Raw genomic sequence first — 17052 nt, forward strand, 5'->3', positions numbered from 1 at the left:
GGAAGAAAGTATAATTAGGAATGTTGTCATCCCGTTGCAGTATCTAAAAATCCACTGCCCTTCAACTTTAGAAGCTCCTCCTCCTCATCCACCAGGAAAGAACACCGACCCTGGGTGGAACAGGGAGGTACAAATCTGTACCTGCCACCTGCTAAGTTTCAGCAACCGTTGTGCTATAATTTAGCCATTAAGTCACTCAGTTAAGGAAAGGCAATTAAAAACAAATTAGTGTGTAAAATCAACATAGTTAAGTGGAGAAGGCTTTTCCCAACTCTAAAAAGAGTTCTAAAATTTAGGTCTACTCTATTCATAACAACAAAGTGGAAAGTTTAAAAACTGCTTGTACAAAATAGTTCCTGGGAGCAATCCTTCCCTTAGGGTGCACTTAGTAATCGACAGACGTGCTCTGCATCTCTCTACAAAGAGAGTCACAGAACCTTTAAAACCTTTTAGGGCTTCATTCTTCTAGGGAGGGCTGCAATAAAAAGTACTCAGAGTACTGCATGTCAGTGTGAAGCAGTTCTCTTATTTTGCAGCTGAAGCTACATACTATCTATCTGGAGTTTAACAACAAAAAAAAGCACTTGGCAGAAAGTTAATTAAATTAATCAATCCATCTTCCAACAGCTTCATTCATACTAAAATTATTCACAAGGCAAACATGAAACTTATACTCACACCATTTAATTCCAGGTATAACCATAAAATAACAAGTCAAACGCAGCCAAGAAGCTAGGAAATTTCCCAGTTTTTTCTGGACTGAGTTATAATCTGTTCTTCCACTTACACTGAATTTCTGTGAGACTGACTGATTATACCAGACTGCTTAGGAACAGATAAGGAAAGACAGCTCAATGCACTGGCACACTTAGCAAGTCCTGCAATATTTTAGGGTTTTTTCCCCTGCTAGGTTTTCGAATCAGACAGATTCTTCAGAAAAGACGCTTCGCATATAATTATTTTTCCATTCAAAGGACAGAGGGAAGAAAAAAAAACAAAAAAAAACAACAAAAACAACGCCACACTATGAAGAGATATGAATCAAACAGTTACACAAAAAACAAACAACCACCTTGGGTTGTCAAGTTAGCCTTACAATGTTCACTTTTTCCTCATAGATCACTTTGCACCTACTTACTGTTTGCAGCTTACACTTATTACCACAACATGATCAGAATTTCAAAGAAGGAAAGTGTCTATTTTTCTGTGAAATGCCTCAAATATTAAACACAGAACATGAATTCTTCCTTCTCTGTTTTTCCTCAGCAGCCTGATAATGGAGTTACTTAGCAACAGATGAAGCAACTGAACTGTATTGCCTGATCCACATTTCACTGTAAAGCAGCACTCACAAAGGCATTATTAGGTGATGGTTGCCTCTGTATAGATGTATTTTTGAAGTATAAAATCCATTAGTCTGAGACAAGCCTACATGAAAACGCAGGCATCACATACTGTCTATAATGGACTACACATTTTGAAATTAATAGAAATTGCTTGTAAGAGTCACATGATTTTGAGCACCCCTGAAAAGGAAGAAACAAGAAAATATGAAACACCCAGAGTAGATTTAAAGTATTTACACAGAAGCTAGAGAAGCTGTTTAAAAAGGGAGGCAGGCGGGAAAGGAGTCTTCTTCCTATAGCAGATTAACCATCTATGAACTTCAGGTACACAAACTGATATGTCAAATACTTTTCTTGCCACAGAATATTTTGATTTCAGACAATGAATACTTAGTAGTTTTGAAAACATACATGCTTCCCCAAACCACCTTCTTCCCCAAAAGCGTAGGAAGTGCCACAGCAAATATTAACAGTGGTTTTATTTTAGAAGGCACTCTTAAAAACAAATGTAACTCACAGAACTTGACAAATCAAACAGTGGAATTACCATTTGCCACCAACCATGACTCCCTTGTGAGCTAACTCTACGGCATTAAGCATACCTATCTTGTCTTTCTATTATTTTGGAAAGTGAAAATATTTCTTTTACAACCGCATGAGAATTTCTTGCAAGTTGCCTTGGTTTATCATAAAAAATTACACTTCCAGAAAGATTTGAAAGTCTCTTCCCCCTAGCAAGGGAAAGGCACATCAGTTTCTGCAGCTCTGTCATCTAGTGAAATCATTCAAGCGTTATTTTATTCTGAAGATTCAGCGCCATGGAGTTCACAGTTTTGTAAATTATTCTATGTTTGCATTTCCAGTCTAAGATTTAAGGAGCTGAGCTTGGACTTTACAAAGCTAAAACAAGTCTGACCCAAGTTTATTTTTTCCTTAAAAATTAAGATTAGGCAGCAGCTTTAAACAACATTACACATTAAAAAAAAAACTACATTCATGAAAAGTTGTGCAAAGAGTTAATTTTCGTAAGTCATTTGACAAAATTTCAGAAATGATGAAATAATGAAAAGGAAGCTTCTGAGAGTATGTATTTTTGTCTTATTTCCAAAGATAAAGTAATGTCACATTTCCAATAATGAGGGCAACCAAACTGCAAGTGAAGAACGTCTTTCCTGTTTGTCTTAAAAACAGGAAGATACTTCGTATGTCCTATTCCAACTGAGAATTTAGATGACATTTCAGACAGTAAAACCACAAAACTTTTAAGTGTTAACAGTTGTAGTGTCAACTTCTTACATTAGGTTACATTTCAGACTATAAAGAAAATAAAAACTTCAATGTAAAGAAGCATAATATGTATTTATAAGAACATTCTCTAATGTTCATGCACTTATGCAGGCATTTGTATATAAAACAATCTTTATGTACAATTAAGTAATATTACATGTACAGCTATGCAGATCTTAAGTGTGCAAAAGTTTTTTCTCTTTCAAAGATGGATTATACTTTGAATTTCCCTACCTTCTTCCAGTTAATTTTTTCAGGAGTATGCTTTCCTTCCACACTCCTCAGAATTTTCATTTCTATTTTTTTATTTTAACCAAAATATTTTCATGCATTAAGATAAATACTGCAAGGACTAATGCTGACAGTACTCAAGATTTTATTTTAACACAGGAGGAGAGGACACATCCTTTTTTTCTGCATATAAACCATTTCAAGATCTCAGTTTTGGTCATTAGCTCCTATTTCTCAACTTTCTACATTTCTTCAAAACCAATAAATGGCAGGTTGTGGGGCTTATTAAATAGAAACCATTCTCAAATGAACCATCTCAGGCATTAGTTCGTGTTTCCTACTTGAAGCCCAATACGTAATGACTGAGTACAAGATATGCTGTTTTGTTACAATTTATTTGTTCCAGTTCAACAGCTTTCAAACTAAAGATTATAACCCTGACATCAGCTCATAATTAAGAATTCCAGTGCAAGCAAATCTGTCTACCTACTAGAAAAAAAAAATAGAAAAAGACAGTGTTCTACTATACCGTTTAGCAGATACTGGCTTTTCATGTTAGAAACAATCATTTCAAAGACTACTTATAATTAAGGACACAAGACAGTTTTATTGCTCCCTTCTACCAGCCCAGGCACACTACTCTACTGCATCCTGACAAGAAAGTGACATATTTCAAGAAAAGATTATCAGAGCATACTATCTGTAATCGAGAATCCAACCTCCAAAAACCTTTTCATTTCAGTAAATATGCACTTTTTACTGTAGGAAAACATAGTGGTATAAAGAAAAGAAACATTCCATATGGACTAAGCATCTTCCTGTACATACCAGTCATCTTCCAAGCAATTACTCCCACATAACATCATGCTGAACCCAAAAGTTAATATGCATGAGGATTACCATTAGTTTAACTTCTAGTTTGAGTGATCTTTTGAGCTCTCTCTGTAGAGCCTAAATTTTCACAGCTAGACAACATTTTTAAGCAATTCACTGCCAAAAAGCAGCTTTCAGAAGAAAGTTTTGACACTGAAAAGCAAGAGAAAGCTCTAACAATGAAAACGCTGTGAGGAGAAAAGTCAGGACATGTACTTACTAATTTGTTTTCTTGCATGTATATTCTTTGCAATTTCAGACAGCCTTTAGCTATAATGATCATTCCTTCATCTGAGATCTTGTAACACTGCCCAAAATGAATGTCTTTCAATTCTCTGCATTTTGAACCTAGCTGCAATTAAAGAAATCAAAATAATTATTTCAAAATAAAGGGGAAGGAAAAAAAAAAGAAAAAATACAAAACAAAACAAAAAAATAAAAAGCCACCAGGATTTGACTGAACTGGAAATTTGGGAGTTCAGCTTGCTTGCTGCTTCTCTGCCACCCCTTAAAAATTATCCTTCTGTACAGGTTTTATAACTAGTATCACAAACAAAAAATATTGTAATTAGATACATGGCAAAATGAAGTTGTTAACTATAGTCAACAAAATGGATCTAAAAGCAGCACCTAAGAACCAAGTTATTTATTGAGCATATATATAAGTACCTAATGCCTGTATGCCAGACTACTGATAGCATATTTAACACAACTATTTCATAGTTTACCCTTAAATGCTCCCTTAACATAAAAGAAAGAGTTGATGAAAACATCCTGCATGTCTAACAAATAAAGATCTCAGCCACCTTTGGCTTTTACGATGCAAAAAGACTTACTTAAGCACTGATTCCAAGTTGCAACTAAGCTCAGCAAAAATGAATCAGCCAGAGGTGAACTATAGGATGTCAAACTGAAGATTACATTCATTCAATACTTGGACATTTTTAAAAAAGTACACACAGACTCTGGAAAATAACATTTACTGTACTGAGAAAATACATCCATAAGCCAATTTTTGAAGTCAAAGAGGTCATCTGATTTTAATTACATCCTAGAGGATGGTACCTTCTTCCATATCACTTCTTGGCAAGCTGGAAGTTACTAACTTATAAAGAAATCAGTGGAAAGGATGGTTACCTGCTTCAGGCCTTCATCAGTGAGTCTGTCTTGATTGCCTACATGCACTTTCTGAAGAAGAGGACACTGAGAGGCAACTGCAATAATAGAGGTGTCAGAAAGCTGTTTACACCTGTAGGCAGTATACCTTAAGAGTCCAGGACACTTAATCGCTAATATGCATACTCCTGTATCAGATATATTGCGACAATCAGAAATATTGATTTCAGTAATATTCTGGCTTCTTGATGCTATCTTTTCCAACAGCTCATCAGTGACCTGCAAAGAAAACCAAATATTCAAATTTAACTTTTTTTCATAAGCATCTTTAACTTCATTGGCACAAAACCTACTATTTGTAAGATGCATTTTTGTAAGCTACTGGGTGAATGAAAGTATTTGTTTTCCCAAGATAAGAGCATACTGGTATAATCAGTTTTACAGTTATCTTTAAAAGAATTCCGCTTCAATTATTTGAGTTAATGGTCTGCTTTATATTTTAGATAATTTTCCGTGCTTTAGAAAAAAAAGGACTTGCTTGCCCTTCTATAGCAGCACTCTACTTACATACCTAAGGTAGCATTTACAAAGAAGAGTTTATAGGTCCCTGAAATGCAACACTTTTTCTATTTAGGCTTTGGTAATCATCCAAGACCAGCGCCACTGGATAAATACCATAGCAATGCAGGTACCAATGGGGTTTTTAGCAGTAGAAAACAGTCACCTAAAGGTAGCAGTGAATGAAACTGATCAGAAGGAAAGAACAGCATAGCAGAAAAAAAACTAATTAAAACCTAGAAGTTTCCTCATGTTATTTGCTCAGTTTTAAAACTGAACACTTATTTTAAGTGTTAGTCTATGAAACCATTAAAACAGATACATGCACTATTTTCCCAGAGATCCTTTGAAGAAAAAAGGTTCTATCCACTTTGTACATGTACGCATTGTACTTAGTTAATACATCAATAATTTTAAAAGAAGCCAGTCCTACAAGACAGGCAAGAAACCCAAGTTATTCTTCATGCTCAAAATTCCAAGTTAAAACAAACAAAACCGAAGGAGGTAAGACAATGCACGGAACTCCCTCACTTTAAAAGTTTAAGTCACCTGACATGACATGTGATGAAAGTCTTTCTAACAATACCATTCAGGAATATACATCCACCACTTAGCATAGATGAGATTTAGTCTTAAGCCTGGAGAGGGCAAAAGAGTAGCACAAATCCTTTTGTCTTTCTCTTAAACAGCTGAGAAACAAACACTTTGCTACATTCAAACTTTCCCATTAGTAGTAAGTCTAATCTTTTTTTCTTCCCATTTCATCAGGCAGCTGTTAGATAGAAAACACGACAAATTGGAAAAACAAAAAATAAACCATGAACACTACCTAAACAAACACCTCCCCCCAAAACAAACAAGAAAAAAAAAAAAAAGAAAAAACCACACAACCAACAAACCAAAACAACAACCAGCAACACCACCAATAATGAAAATAACCCAAACCACCAAACCCACACCACCACACACAGAAGGATAATATTTTTGCTTAATACTGGTTTAAGAACTCAGTTTTACTGAGATCCCAACATACCTAACAGGCAAAACCATGAAAAACCTTTGTAGTAGAAATAAGGCTACCCCTCAAGATAGTGAGAAAAAAAGACTTAACTTGGCACATACTACCTGCAGGGCAGAAAGATGGACCTCTGGTGTGGGTCTGCTTTGGAGTCACTTGAGAAAAAACAGATCATCTACTATATGATTTTTCCATAATGGTTCAGAAATATGTTATCTAGTAACTTTAAAAGCAAGAGAACTTGCATGCTTTCTTATGCATCGGTGATTTGATAAGAACGTACATGTGGTATTATTTATGTCCAACACAGAGGACTTAATATTGCTGCTGCTTTAAATGGGAGCTCCTAGTACTCATTTCCTTGCACCCTATATTTTCATAAAACTCATAAATCTCTGCAAGTAACTGAACAACAAGAAAGCTAACTTAGGTGGCCAAACAACACAGACACCCTTAAAAGAAGTTTTCTAAGAAGGAAACTCAGGCTACGCTCTGTAAGGATCTCACTAAATTAAATCCATGAACCCCAAACATATTTAATACTAGGATCAGGTAAAGGCCTAAAAAGACACTGTTTTGTGATCAGTAGGAGCCAAATCAGTTGAAGAAAAATTAAAGAAAATTTGTTAAAACAAATAGAGCAAGCACCAGTTATGTGACCATTCTTCAAACTAGGGCATCTTTAGAAAAGATCATTAATTTCATCCTTCAATTAAAATGAAGGATGATAGCTCTTATGAATGGAACTACCACTACCTGACCCAAGACAGGCACCTACAATTCATTTTGAACAGTACTTGAGCTCACACTGTTTAAAAACTGAACAGTTGGAAGAAGCTACATTTAAAAGAGTTAATCTAAAGGTCCAGATATTTTCAGTCTCTAGTAGAAAAATCTGTGAAAGTACAGACATCATCATTTTATGTGGTTCTTTAGCTCACCTTTGGTTAAAGTACAAGTTCTGAGAACAAATTCTGAGTAGTCAAAATATGATATCTTCATACCTGTTGACGACTACTGAGATCCAGTTGCTTCCAAAACTGAAAATCTAAACAGAGATCACGCCAATATCTACAGACTAGTGACGCTGAAAGGCAACGCTCATTCAGGGATAAGTTGGAAAATATCTGTAAAGGGGAAAAAATATTAATTGTCAGAAGTAATCATATTTTAGATACAGAAATATTTTACTACTAACCCATCTTTTAAAACAAATGTATTAGAAAGCACTGCAACATTCTAGAACTTACCAGAACTTGATTAATCAAGGACAATAACAAAAAATATCTGTACCCCACAACAGCTGACAATATTAGTAAGTCACATTAGCACAACCAACAGAATGTTTCCTACTTAAGCACTCATTTCTTAGACAAATTCAAATGTGCTTCTGAGATGGCACATCTGAACAATTACAAATAGAAATGTTAGCTCAATGTTACTTTCAAGTCATTTAAAGGGTATTTTCATTCCTACTCTTAACTGAATTGAAGAGGAGTCACAAGGGTACTAAAACATGAGTCTTGTGGGAAGAGGGCATGGGACAGTGGAGCAGATCAGCAGAGCAAATCGGGTGTCATACAAGGAAACTAAGCATAGAATTAGCATTTTGTACCCCAAGGTTTTGAGCACAATAGCAGCCTGCAAAAACAAAAAAAAAAGTAAACTGGAACTTTATGGCAGTCTCCTAAACTGCAGTTAAATTTATTATATTCAGCCCTTCTTCTGAAGAGCGTTCCTTATTAATAAATATAAAAAGAAAGTCTGTCAAGAGTTACATACAAAAGTACCTTGTAACTACAAATGAACTTTAATCTACACGTCATCCTATTATGAAAAAAGGCCATTACAGGATTAAGATACCTACACACAAATAGAGACTGCAAAAACATGAAACAGTCCTCCTACTAAACTGATAAGGACATCAAGTACTAAAGAGAAGCACTACAGCCAATCTCAGGGCAACGAGCTCAAGAAAATCTGAAAGTATTGGAGAGCGTCCACAGAAACGCACTGATCTCTAGAGAATATGAAAACATTCAAAGAAAAGGCTAGGAATGTTTAACCAAGGAAAAGGGATGCCGAAGAGGGTAAACAAACTAAAGAGAACACTTTCATCTTCATTGTGGTGAGCAGGACACTCAAAAATTATTAAAACTCCTGAGGATAATCAGGCATTGGAATATAATACCTGGTAAACTTACAGAATTTCCATCACTGGGTGGTCTTCAGAACAGACTGGACAATCAACTGTCAACAGGGACAACCATTACTAACCCCTTGTTCTAGGAGTGGCTTAGCTTAGCAGTTTTAACTATGTATATCCCTGTAAGATTCCCTCGGCTACTGGGATTTGGTTGACAATTCCTAAAAGATCTGCAAAATATAACACAGCGAGTGAAACAGAAAGAAAAAAAAAAGAAAACCAACACAACACTCAAATTTCAAATTCACCACCTTCTGCAAATGCTTGCAAGGTTTATCACTCCCATCTTTTTCCAGCTATGGAAAACTCGTAATTTCTTATGCAAGATCCCTTGCAGTGCTGAAGGGCTGCACATGACCCCTGTTTTCCTGCAGGCCTTGGCTTGACCATTACCAGAGTCAACGGCCATTTTTTATTAAGGGATCAGATGAACACAGGTGGACAAAACAACCAACGCCTGCTTCCTCCCTGCAGTTCTCTGACTGATAGTGAGTCCATGCACAGAGCATGGAAGTGACCAATACTTGCAATTTAGTATTAGTGATCTAATGAAAACACTATCAGCCCCAGTCAAGCAAGGAAAAAAGTAAGTGGCAATTTGGCATCTGACATTCATACTGTAAAAGTATAATTCTAAGTATTAAAAAAAAAACCAAAAAGATGATCCTGATGATTCTCATCAATTCTAAGTTAGTAAAAGCTGGAGGAAACTTGAGTTCCTACTACCATACTTCTGTATGAAACAGAAGACCAATCTCTCAACAGTTAAAGTCTGTGAAGAAAACAGGAGAATATGACCCACATTTAGTTTAGATGGACATCAGACTGACTCTAGTTAATACTAAGAAGGGATGCCAAGGTTGTCACTACAAAATACTTTAAATAATCTTTGCTACAGTGGGAAATAAATATGCTTCTTTGTGGAAGATCACCTTCACTTTGAGAAACAAGAGCTTGCAGTTCGTAAAACAAGAACATAGCAAAACAGGAAAGACTTGCTAATCCAGCTGCTGCTGTGAATATGAAAACCCTTAAATAATTCTTGTCTCAGCTACCATCCTATCAAAAGCTGAAAGCCCACACAAATCACAAACCTACTTCTACTGCTTTGCTATTGGACAAGACACAGCAGTAGCAATGCTGAAACAAAAGAGAAGCAAGTTTGATTAAGTACTTAACACATACAGAATTTCTGTCCAGGCAATATTATTCCGGAAGAAATGTCTGGAAGCTTTTGTGGTCATTTTTCAGTCCATGCTGCAGAGAAAAGTAAGGAGTGTACAGAGAGGTGTTGCAAATTGGCTTCTTGTAGAAATAACCCTCAGTGTGAAGCCACCAGTGGAGAGAGCAGCTGCTGACAAAGTCCTTACTCAAGTTCCAGCATGGACAGGAGTAGCCACAGGGGTTACACAAGCAGTCCATGTTCAAAGACAAAAGTCTTACCCATTTTACTGCCTGCAGTAGCTATGCAAGTTCCAACTACAAAAGGATTCTGAATAACACCACATAAAACATCAATTTCTCTTCAGAACTTGCAGTTGTTAAAAGAAGATGTTATTGAATTACACTATATAGAATTTAGCAAAGCCTGTGTATATTCCAGTTTGCTGGCACATCATCCTTACATTAAGGGATTATCCTAGGTGCTGGTTAAAATACTACACTAATGCATAAAAAGCTGCAACTCACTTTGATGATCTTCACCACCCATTTCATTCTCCAGATACATACTGATTATCCAGAATTTTAAATTGTTTTCTAATTCCCAAGGTTTAATGAACACAGCTGAAAGCTAAAACCATTCCTACCCCTAAGCCTGTTCATTTAAATCCTGCTTATGATAGATAACTTTCTGAGGGCAGTAGGTCCCCTAGTTACCACATTTAATTCCTGAAAATCATACCAAATCATGTACACTTCTGTCATGGTTTAAGCCCAGCTAGTAACTCAGAACCACACAGCTACTCACTCATTTACCCCTTTTTCCCCCACTCTAGGTGGGATGGGGAGGGGAAGTTTAGATTGGATATAAGGAAGAAGTTCTTTACTTCTAAGGGTGGTGAGGCACTGGAATGGGCTGCCCAAGGAAGTTGTGAATGGTCCACCCCTGGCAGTTTTCAAGGCCAGGTTGGACAGAGCCTTGGGTGACACGGTTTAGTGGGAGGTGTCCCTGCCCATGGCAGGGGGGTTGGAACTAGATGATCTTAAGGTCCTTTCCAACCCTAACTATTCTATGATTCTATGAAAGAATGTAAACCCCACAGGTTGAGACAAGAACAGTCCAATAACTAAAGTATAGTAATAAAGCTACTCCTACTACTATTAAGTGAAATAACAAGGAGAGAGAACACTAAACAGGGAAAAGGGGAAAGGAATAAAACCAACAAACCGCAGCAGTGCACAATACAATTGCTCACCACCTGCTGACCAATACACAACCTCATTATATCAGCAGTTGATCTCTTCTGGGAGAGGAGTCTATCTCTTCACCCCCAGTTTATACACTAGACATGATGTGCTGCAGTATGGAATACCCCTTTGGCTACTCTGGGTCAGATGTACTGTCTCTGCTCCCTCCTAGCTTCTCACTGCCCCTCCTCACTGGCAGAGCATGAGACTGAAAGTCCTAGATCAGGGGGTGTTAATGAGCAACTACAATCAGTGTTTTGTACAGCACTGTTCTGAAGCCAAAACACAGCAATGCACCACCTACTACGAAGGAGAAAAATAACTGTTACAAGCTGAACCCATGACAGTGTCATAGAATCATAACATAAATCACAGAACGGTTCAGTTTGGAAGGGACCTTCAAGGTACCTTTACTTGAAGGGGCTGATGAAGTCTTAACACCTTGTCATGCAACTGTCCTCACTGAAAGACACCTATGCAGCTTCTGCATCTCCACAACCATTTAAAAACAGAGACACTAAAACATATCAAAAATCTGTGAAAGATCAAACATGGGTCAGGCACCCTGAACAAAAGAAACAGGTGAATACAAAATGAAAGCAAGAGTTATATTTGATTTGCTTTGCATTCAAGCACTTCACAACTTGTAATCTATTAGTTTTCTCCATGCAGCAATACATAGCTTCAGGGATGTAGAGCAAGCTGAGCAACACATACACAACATTAGGAAAAGTTTTATCAGCCACAGGGGCTGAGTGTCAAGGCATCTATCTGCTTTCAGGAAAAGCAGAAATTTCATTCCAAGGCTTTTGTCTCCCTCCATCACATAACTCATTCTGTAATATGAAAACCTAGATGCTTACATGAAAGCCACCTTTACACATACACCTGTGGAAAGCAAAAAACTCATCTTTGTAATTCTGCAACAAATCACAAAATGTATCAGGACATCTTTCAGAACATTAACACTGAATTAACGGCAACAGACTATCTTAGTTTTTGCGGCTAATCTACTGGCACATTGCCCCTTCACAACTACACCCCTCAGCTGCACTTCCAAAAGCTGAACAACAGCACAGTGAAATTAACCACAGGGTAACACTGAGCTTCACGGGGGGGGGGGGGGGGGGGGGGGGGGGGAACACCCAACAAAAACATACCACACAACACAGTGTTGCTGTGTTGTCCCTTGCTAGAGAAAAGATATAATTAAAACAAAAATTCAAATAAAAGAACATTTACCTCCCTGCATCAGCCACAAAGTTTCAAAGCCATTTCCATTTTTCTCCATGCTATAGCTAAAATTAAGGCTCAACACAAACTCTAGACAGGACAAACTGATCAGAACACCAGCACAAAAAAGAAGAGAAAGCTAGTATTACTGCAGTGACTCCATGAACTTGTGGATGAAGTCCAATCCAATATATTTTGATGTCTCTGCCTCCTGACTAGGATAGGAAAAAAAAAATAAACACAGTGCAACTATACATGTACATCCAGTCTTCTCAGGTATCAGTTTATTAAAAATAAATGCCAGCATCCAGAAATCAGAAGACAAGACCAAAGGTCTGCCTCTGGTCTATCAAACTTACTTCGTATCACTCAGCTAATCTTAAATGCAGTGCTAGGACAGTAACAGCAACACTACATTTAGTATCAACATTAAAAGCAAACATGTACATTATTACAGCAACCAAAGCAAAACTCCTTACAGTAAGGAAAGAATGACAAAAAACATTGAGTAAAGATGCAAGAAAAGGAGCCACTAGTGCTTCAAATATTTATGAAAACCTTAATTTAAATACACACTTCTCCCTTCACAGAGCATTAGCTCTATGATAAAACTGACAGGCTCACTGCTGCAGGGCAGCATGTGTCCATACTTTATAGGATTCAAAGCAAACCAAGGAAGAAGATATTTAAAAGGACATCTGTTCTAGACCCTTCTGTTTTGAAGCATTTTCAAACACACCTCGAGTATCCCTGATAAGGACTTCCCCTTGTTGTTAAGAAAAGAATAAATAAAAATCCCAACTCCTCACACAGCCTCAGAGAGACAGGAAGCTACCTTTGCCAAGACCTAAATGTTCTCACACTGTCAATTTCCAAGTATCTCACCCAAATTTCCCTCACACCAAATTAAGCTTATTTCTCTTTATTTGACACAGGACAAGAACATGGTCAATTTTTTCACCCATTTTCTCTAAAAAAAAAAAAAAAAGGTGCATCTCTGTCTCCTTTCTGAATAGAGATGTCATTCAGCTTTAGCAGAATCTTCTGACTACCTCACAAGCCACATTTCCATGACCTCTAGCTCCTCTCTGATGCCTCTCCAATTTGTCTGCCTTCTTTTAAGGACATGCCATAGCCCACAGCATAATGCAGTACACCAGCACAGGCTTTAAAAATACCAAGCACAGCAGAGAACTTCCTTTCCATACCCTTCATGCACAGTTCCTGTTAACACAGCTCAAAAGGAAACCTGATGTGTTTCACCCATCGTTACTAAGCTCACCCAGCCTGTAGACCACTTTACACGAGTTCACTTTTTTCAATTAAACAACAGCACTGCAAACAGGTAACAGGTACAACTAGGGGATTTATTTCTGCTTTCTAGAAATAAATAGCAGTGAAATTACAATACAACAGGTACAGATTTGTGATATACAGCACAAAGTTTTAAAAACTTAGTGATACATAGCACAAGCTTTTGTCATCTTCTTTATTGCATGCTTACAAACAGCTCCCTGAATTTTTTCCATTCATGTGTGTCTAGGTTACAGTCAAGCTGACTGACCCTAATTCCTTAGCTCCCTTAGATTCTAAATGGAACAGAATTAAATTGTCCTTTAGTCAAAGTTAACCACCCTCACCCACAAAGATTACAGATGAAATTGTGCCCACTGTGTAACACTTTTTATTTGGTTCACGTTTCAATGACCAAATGAAAAGCAAAACAACCTGTAAGTTTGTTTGATCTGTAGAACTGCAATTATTTTATTTCTCTCCCCTCTCCCCCTGCCATACAGATGCACAGACCTCTTCCCCAGCCAGGGGAACAAGATCAGCTGGCACACTGCACTGTGAACTTCCCAGCTCAGTAGGCACTTTTGATGATCTGCAGGCCAAGTTCAGCCTGACAAAGCCTTCCATTCAATTCCATATCCTTCACTTTGGGGAGACTGCGCAACTGCTTACATCAGAGCAGCATCTAAGCAGCCCATGACAAGACACCTCTCAAGTGGCCAGACATTACTTAGGAGTTCCTACCATGTTTCTTGACAGACATGGGTACAGCCACTCCTGCACTAGCACAATCTGGAGGTCACAGAGGTATGAATCAAGGGAAGGAAACAGGGAAAAGGAAAAAACAAAAAAAAACAAAAAAAAAAACAGCATCGGGCTCCCAGGACTTCAGAGGATGAAATCTCTTGTCTTTGTATTAAGGTTTGTGTCTTCAGCACCTGCTGTGAAAAATTTAGACTTCGGGTATACTTGGTTCACATCCTCTCATTATAATGTTGTACATCTGAAGAAAGGATTATATTTGGAATAGTCTATCTGTATCAAGACAGCATGCAAAGGCCTTTAAGCAGCTGTTTAATCGAGTCAGAAACCTGACCAGGGTGCTTCGGAAGCAGGAAAAAAAACAAACCAAACAGCCCAAGTAAACAAACACACAGAAAAACCCCAACCAACCAACCAACAACAACAAAAAAAGCAAAGCAATAAAAAAATCCAACCAACCCCAAAACCACCAAAATAACCAACTCAATCCATAAGTCTAGCTAAGTACTGAAGAAGCAACTTTAGGGAGAAGTTACTGTTTGACAACAAAAGAGTAAAGAAAGTACTTTCTACACTGGTGTTGTACAACTAGCAGTATACCAAGAACAGGAAGAGTTACCTGTCTCAGACCCCTCCATTATCACGCCCTACTTTAAGTTTAGCCATCTGACCCCACAGTAAACTTCTGTAACACTGAAACACTCCTCTCCAAAACATAAAGGCACACTCATATCGAACTACGGAAAAAACATCACAGGCTTCAGTTCCAGCCAGACTCATCTTTCTACTAAGGTTTAGCTGAAGAAAGTCATACTGACTACATCAACAGAGTAGCTTAAAAATAGAAAGGTCATTCTCAAAAGAGAACAGCATTACGGAATAACGAGACAGCAAAAATGACAGGAAACATGTTCTTGGAAGATACAAAGTGAGGTTATGAAAACATGTAATCCAAGACAGCCACAGGCTGTAAAACTGGTAAAGCCAAAACTGATACAAAATACACAGTAACACCTTCCCCACCCCACCCCGCCCCCCCCCCCCCCCCAGCAACATTGAGAATCGGCCTACGTAGTTACGACCTACACAAAAGCACTAAATACAGTCAGTGTCCCCTCGATAAGTACTCCATCAGCAATACAAGAAGCTACCTGCAACGAACACGTTTTAAATAAGTTAACAGGTAAGACTCAGGATATTCACAGGGCAACTTCTGCAGCACTTCTGTGGGTCTCCACCTCCAGTCAACGACTCACAACGCCGCTTACCGCGACAAACCAAAACAAAGGGGAAAAGAATACCTAAACAAAACCAGAACATACACCAGGCTCCCCTACCGATCCCCACACCCCAAGCGAGCAAAGTCGGAACGGCGGCGGGGCACTGCACTGACCCCAGCTCTCACAGAACACCGGGCCCTCCCCGGGGCACAGCCGCCCTGCGACCTCACCGCTGCAGGCCCAGTCCCGGGCCCCCGCGGACAGGGAGCCGGCCCGCCCGCACGTCCCTACCCACCTTGAGGAGGATGGAAGGCGGCAGCTGGTTAATATCCGGCGGCGGCTCCCGGCAGCAGTCAGCGGGGCGCTCCAGAGGCTCCTCGCAGCCCGCCTCTCCGCCCCTCTCCTTCTCCCCTGTTGCCTCCTCCTCCTCAGACGCGGAAGGCGGCGAGGCGGGCTGCTCCGCTCCGCCGCTGTCCTCGGCGCTGCCCCGGGCCGGTGCGGACTCACCGCTCGCCGCGCAGCCGTCGGCTGCGGGCAGAGAGCAGAGCGGCGCCTCCGCGGGGCACTGACAAGCTGCCTCCGGTTCCGCCGCGGCGGCGGCCGCGCAGCGCGGCTGCTTGCAGGGCGGGCAGGCGGGCAGCCCGGCCCCCTTGCGCTTGCACACCATCTCCGAAGCGGCCTCGCCGGATGGTCTGGCCGCCCCCAGGAGGCCCCGCACCGGCGAAGGGAGCAGGCCCGAGAGAAGGAGGTGCTGGAAGCGGCCCCGCGGCTCCCAGGCGGCGGGCGACAGGCGGAGGAAGCGGCAGGCGGCGCGCTGCTCCGCGGTGGCGACGGCCGCGTAGGGCGGCGATGGCAGGCGGGGATCTCCGGCAAGCAGGGGCTGCTCCGAGGCGGGCGGGCTGGCGCTATGCACGATGAAGCAGAGCATGCAGGGTCCGCGCAGGAAGCAGCCCCGGCTGCGCGGCGGCACGTTTCCCCCGCGGCGGCAGCGGCGGTCCCGGCTCAGGCTGCTGGCCTCCTTCGAGAGCAAGTGGCCCATATATGAGGCGGCCGAGGCGGAAGGGCCCGCGGGTGTCACCTGCGGGGCGCGGCGGCTGGCGCTGTCATACTGCCGGCGGGGGCCACAAGCGGCGGACCCAAGACGGGACGGGCCGGGACGCGGTGGGGCTGGTTCCGGGACGCGGCGCCGGGAGGAAGAAGCTTCCGCTACCGCCGCCCTGACCTCCCCCGGGGGCGGTGAAGGGGCGGTGCTCGGTTGCATGGCGGTGCTGCCGCCAGTGGGCGGGCACGGAGCAGGTGGGGCGCGGCCTACGGGGCCCGCGGCCCCCGGGGTCTCCCGTCTGTCATTGCCTCCACTCGCAGCCTCTCCAGGTGTCCGTGCGTTGTTGGACTACACTGTGTGTGTAAAGACGGGTGAGTAGAGTGTTAACAGTGTATAAGCGTATCATATCTATGGGCTGAGTTTTTGCAGTGGTAAGGTAACGTAAGTGTGGAGACCAC

At 40.6% G+C, this 17052-nt stretch overlaps 1 protein-coding gene across 2 annotated transcripts in view; it reads right to left on the bottom strand.

Moving 5' to 3' along the window:
* LOC130599737 (F-box/LRR-repeat protein 17-like) overlaps positions 1 to 16850 on the bottom strand; it is a 76311-nt gene extending 59461 nt beyond the window's left edge. Inside the window, exons 1-4 of one of the 2 annotated variants that reach the window (XM_057410456.1) lie at positions 15848 to 16848; positions 7434 to 7556; positions 4875 to 5132; positions 3958 to 4089 (exon numbers count right to left, since the gene is read on the bottom strand). In XM_057410456.1, the coding sequence (XP_057266439.1) occupies positions 3958 to 4089; positions 4875 to 5132; positions 7434 to 7556; positions 15848 to 16813 (1479 nt within the window). In that variant the 5' untranslated portion in view covers positions 16814 to 16848. Of the gene's footprint in view, positions 1 to 3957; positions 4090 to 4874; positions 5133 to 7433; positions 7557 to 15847 lie in introns of both variants that reach the window. The other variant, XM_057410457.1, reaches the window with a different exon arrangement.
* Between the last annotated feature and the right edge of the window lie 202 nt (positions 16851 to 17052).

This window comes from Pezoporus wallicus, unplaced genomic scaffold (genome assembly GCF_028554395.1).
Source record: "Pezoporus wallicus isolate ANWC-B61680 ecotype Strahan unplaced genomic scaffold, APGP_CSIRO_Pwel_v1 contig_2749, whole genome shotgun sequence".
NCBI classification, from domain to species: domain Eukaryota; kingdom Metazoa; phylum Chordata; class Aves; order Psittaciformes; family Psittacidae; genus Pezoporus; species Pezoporus wallicus.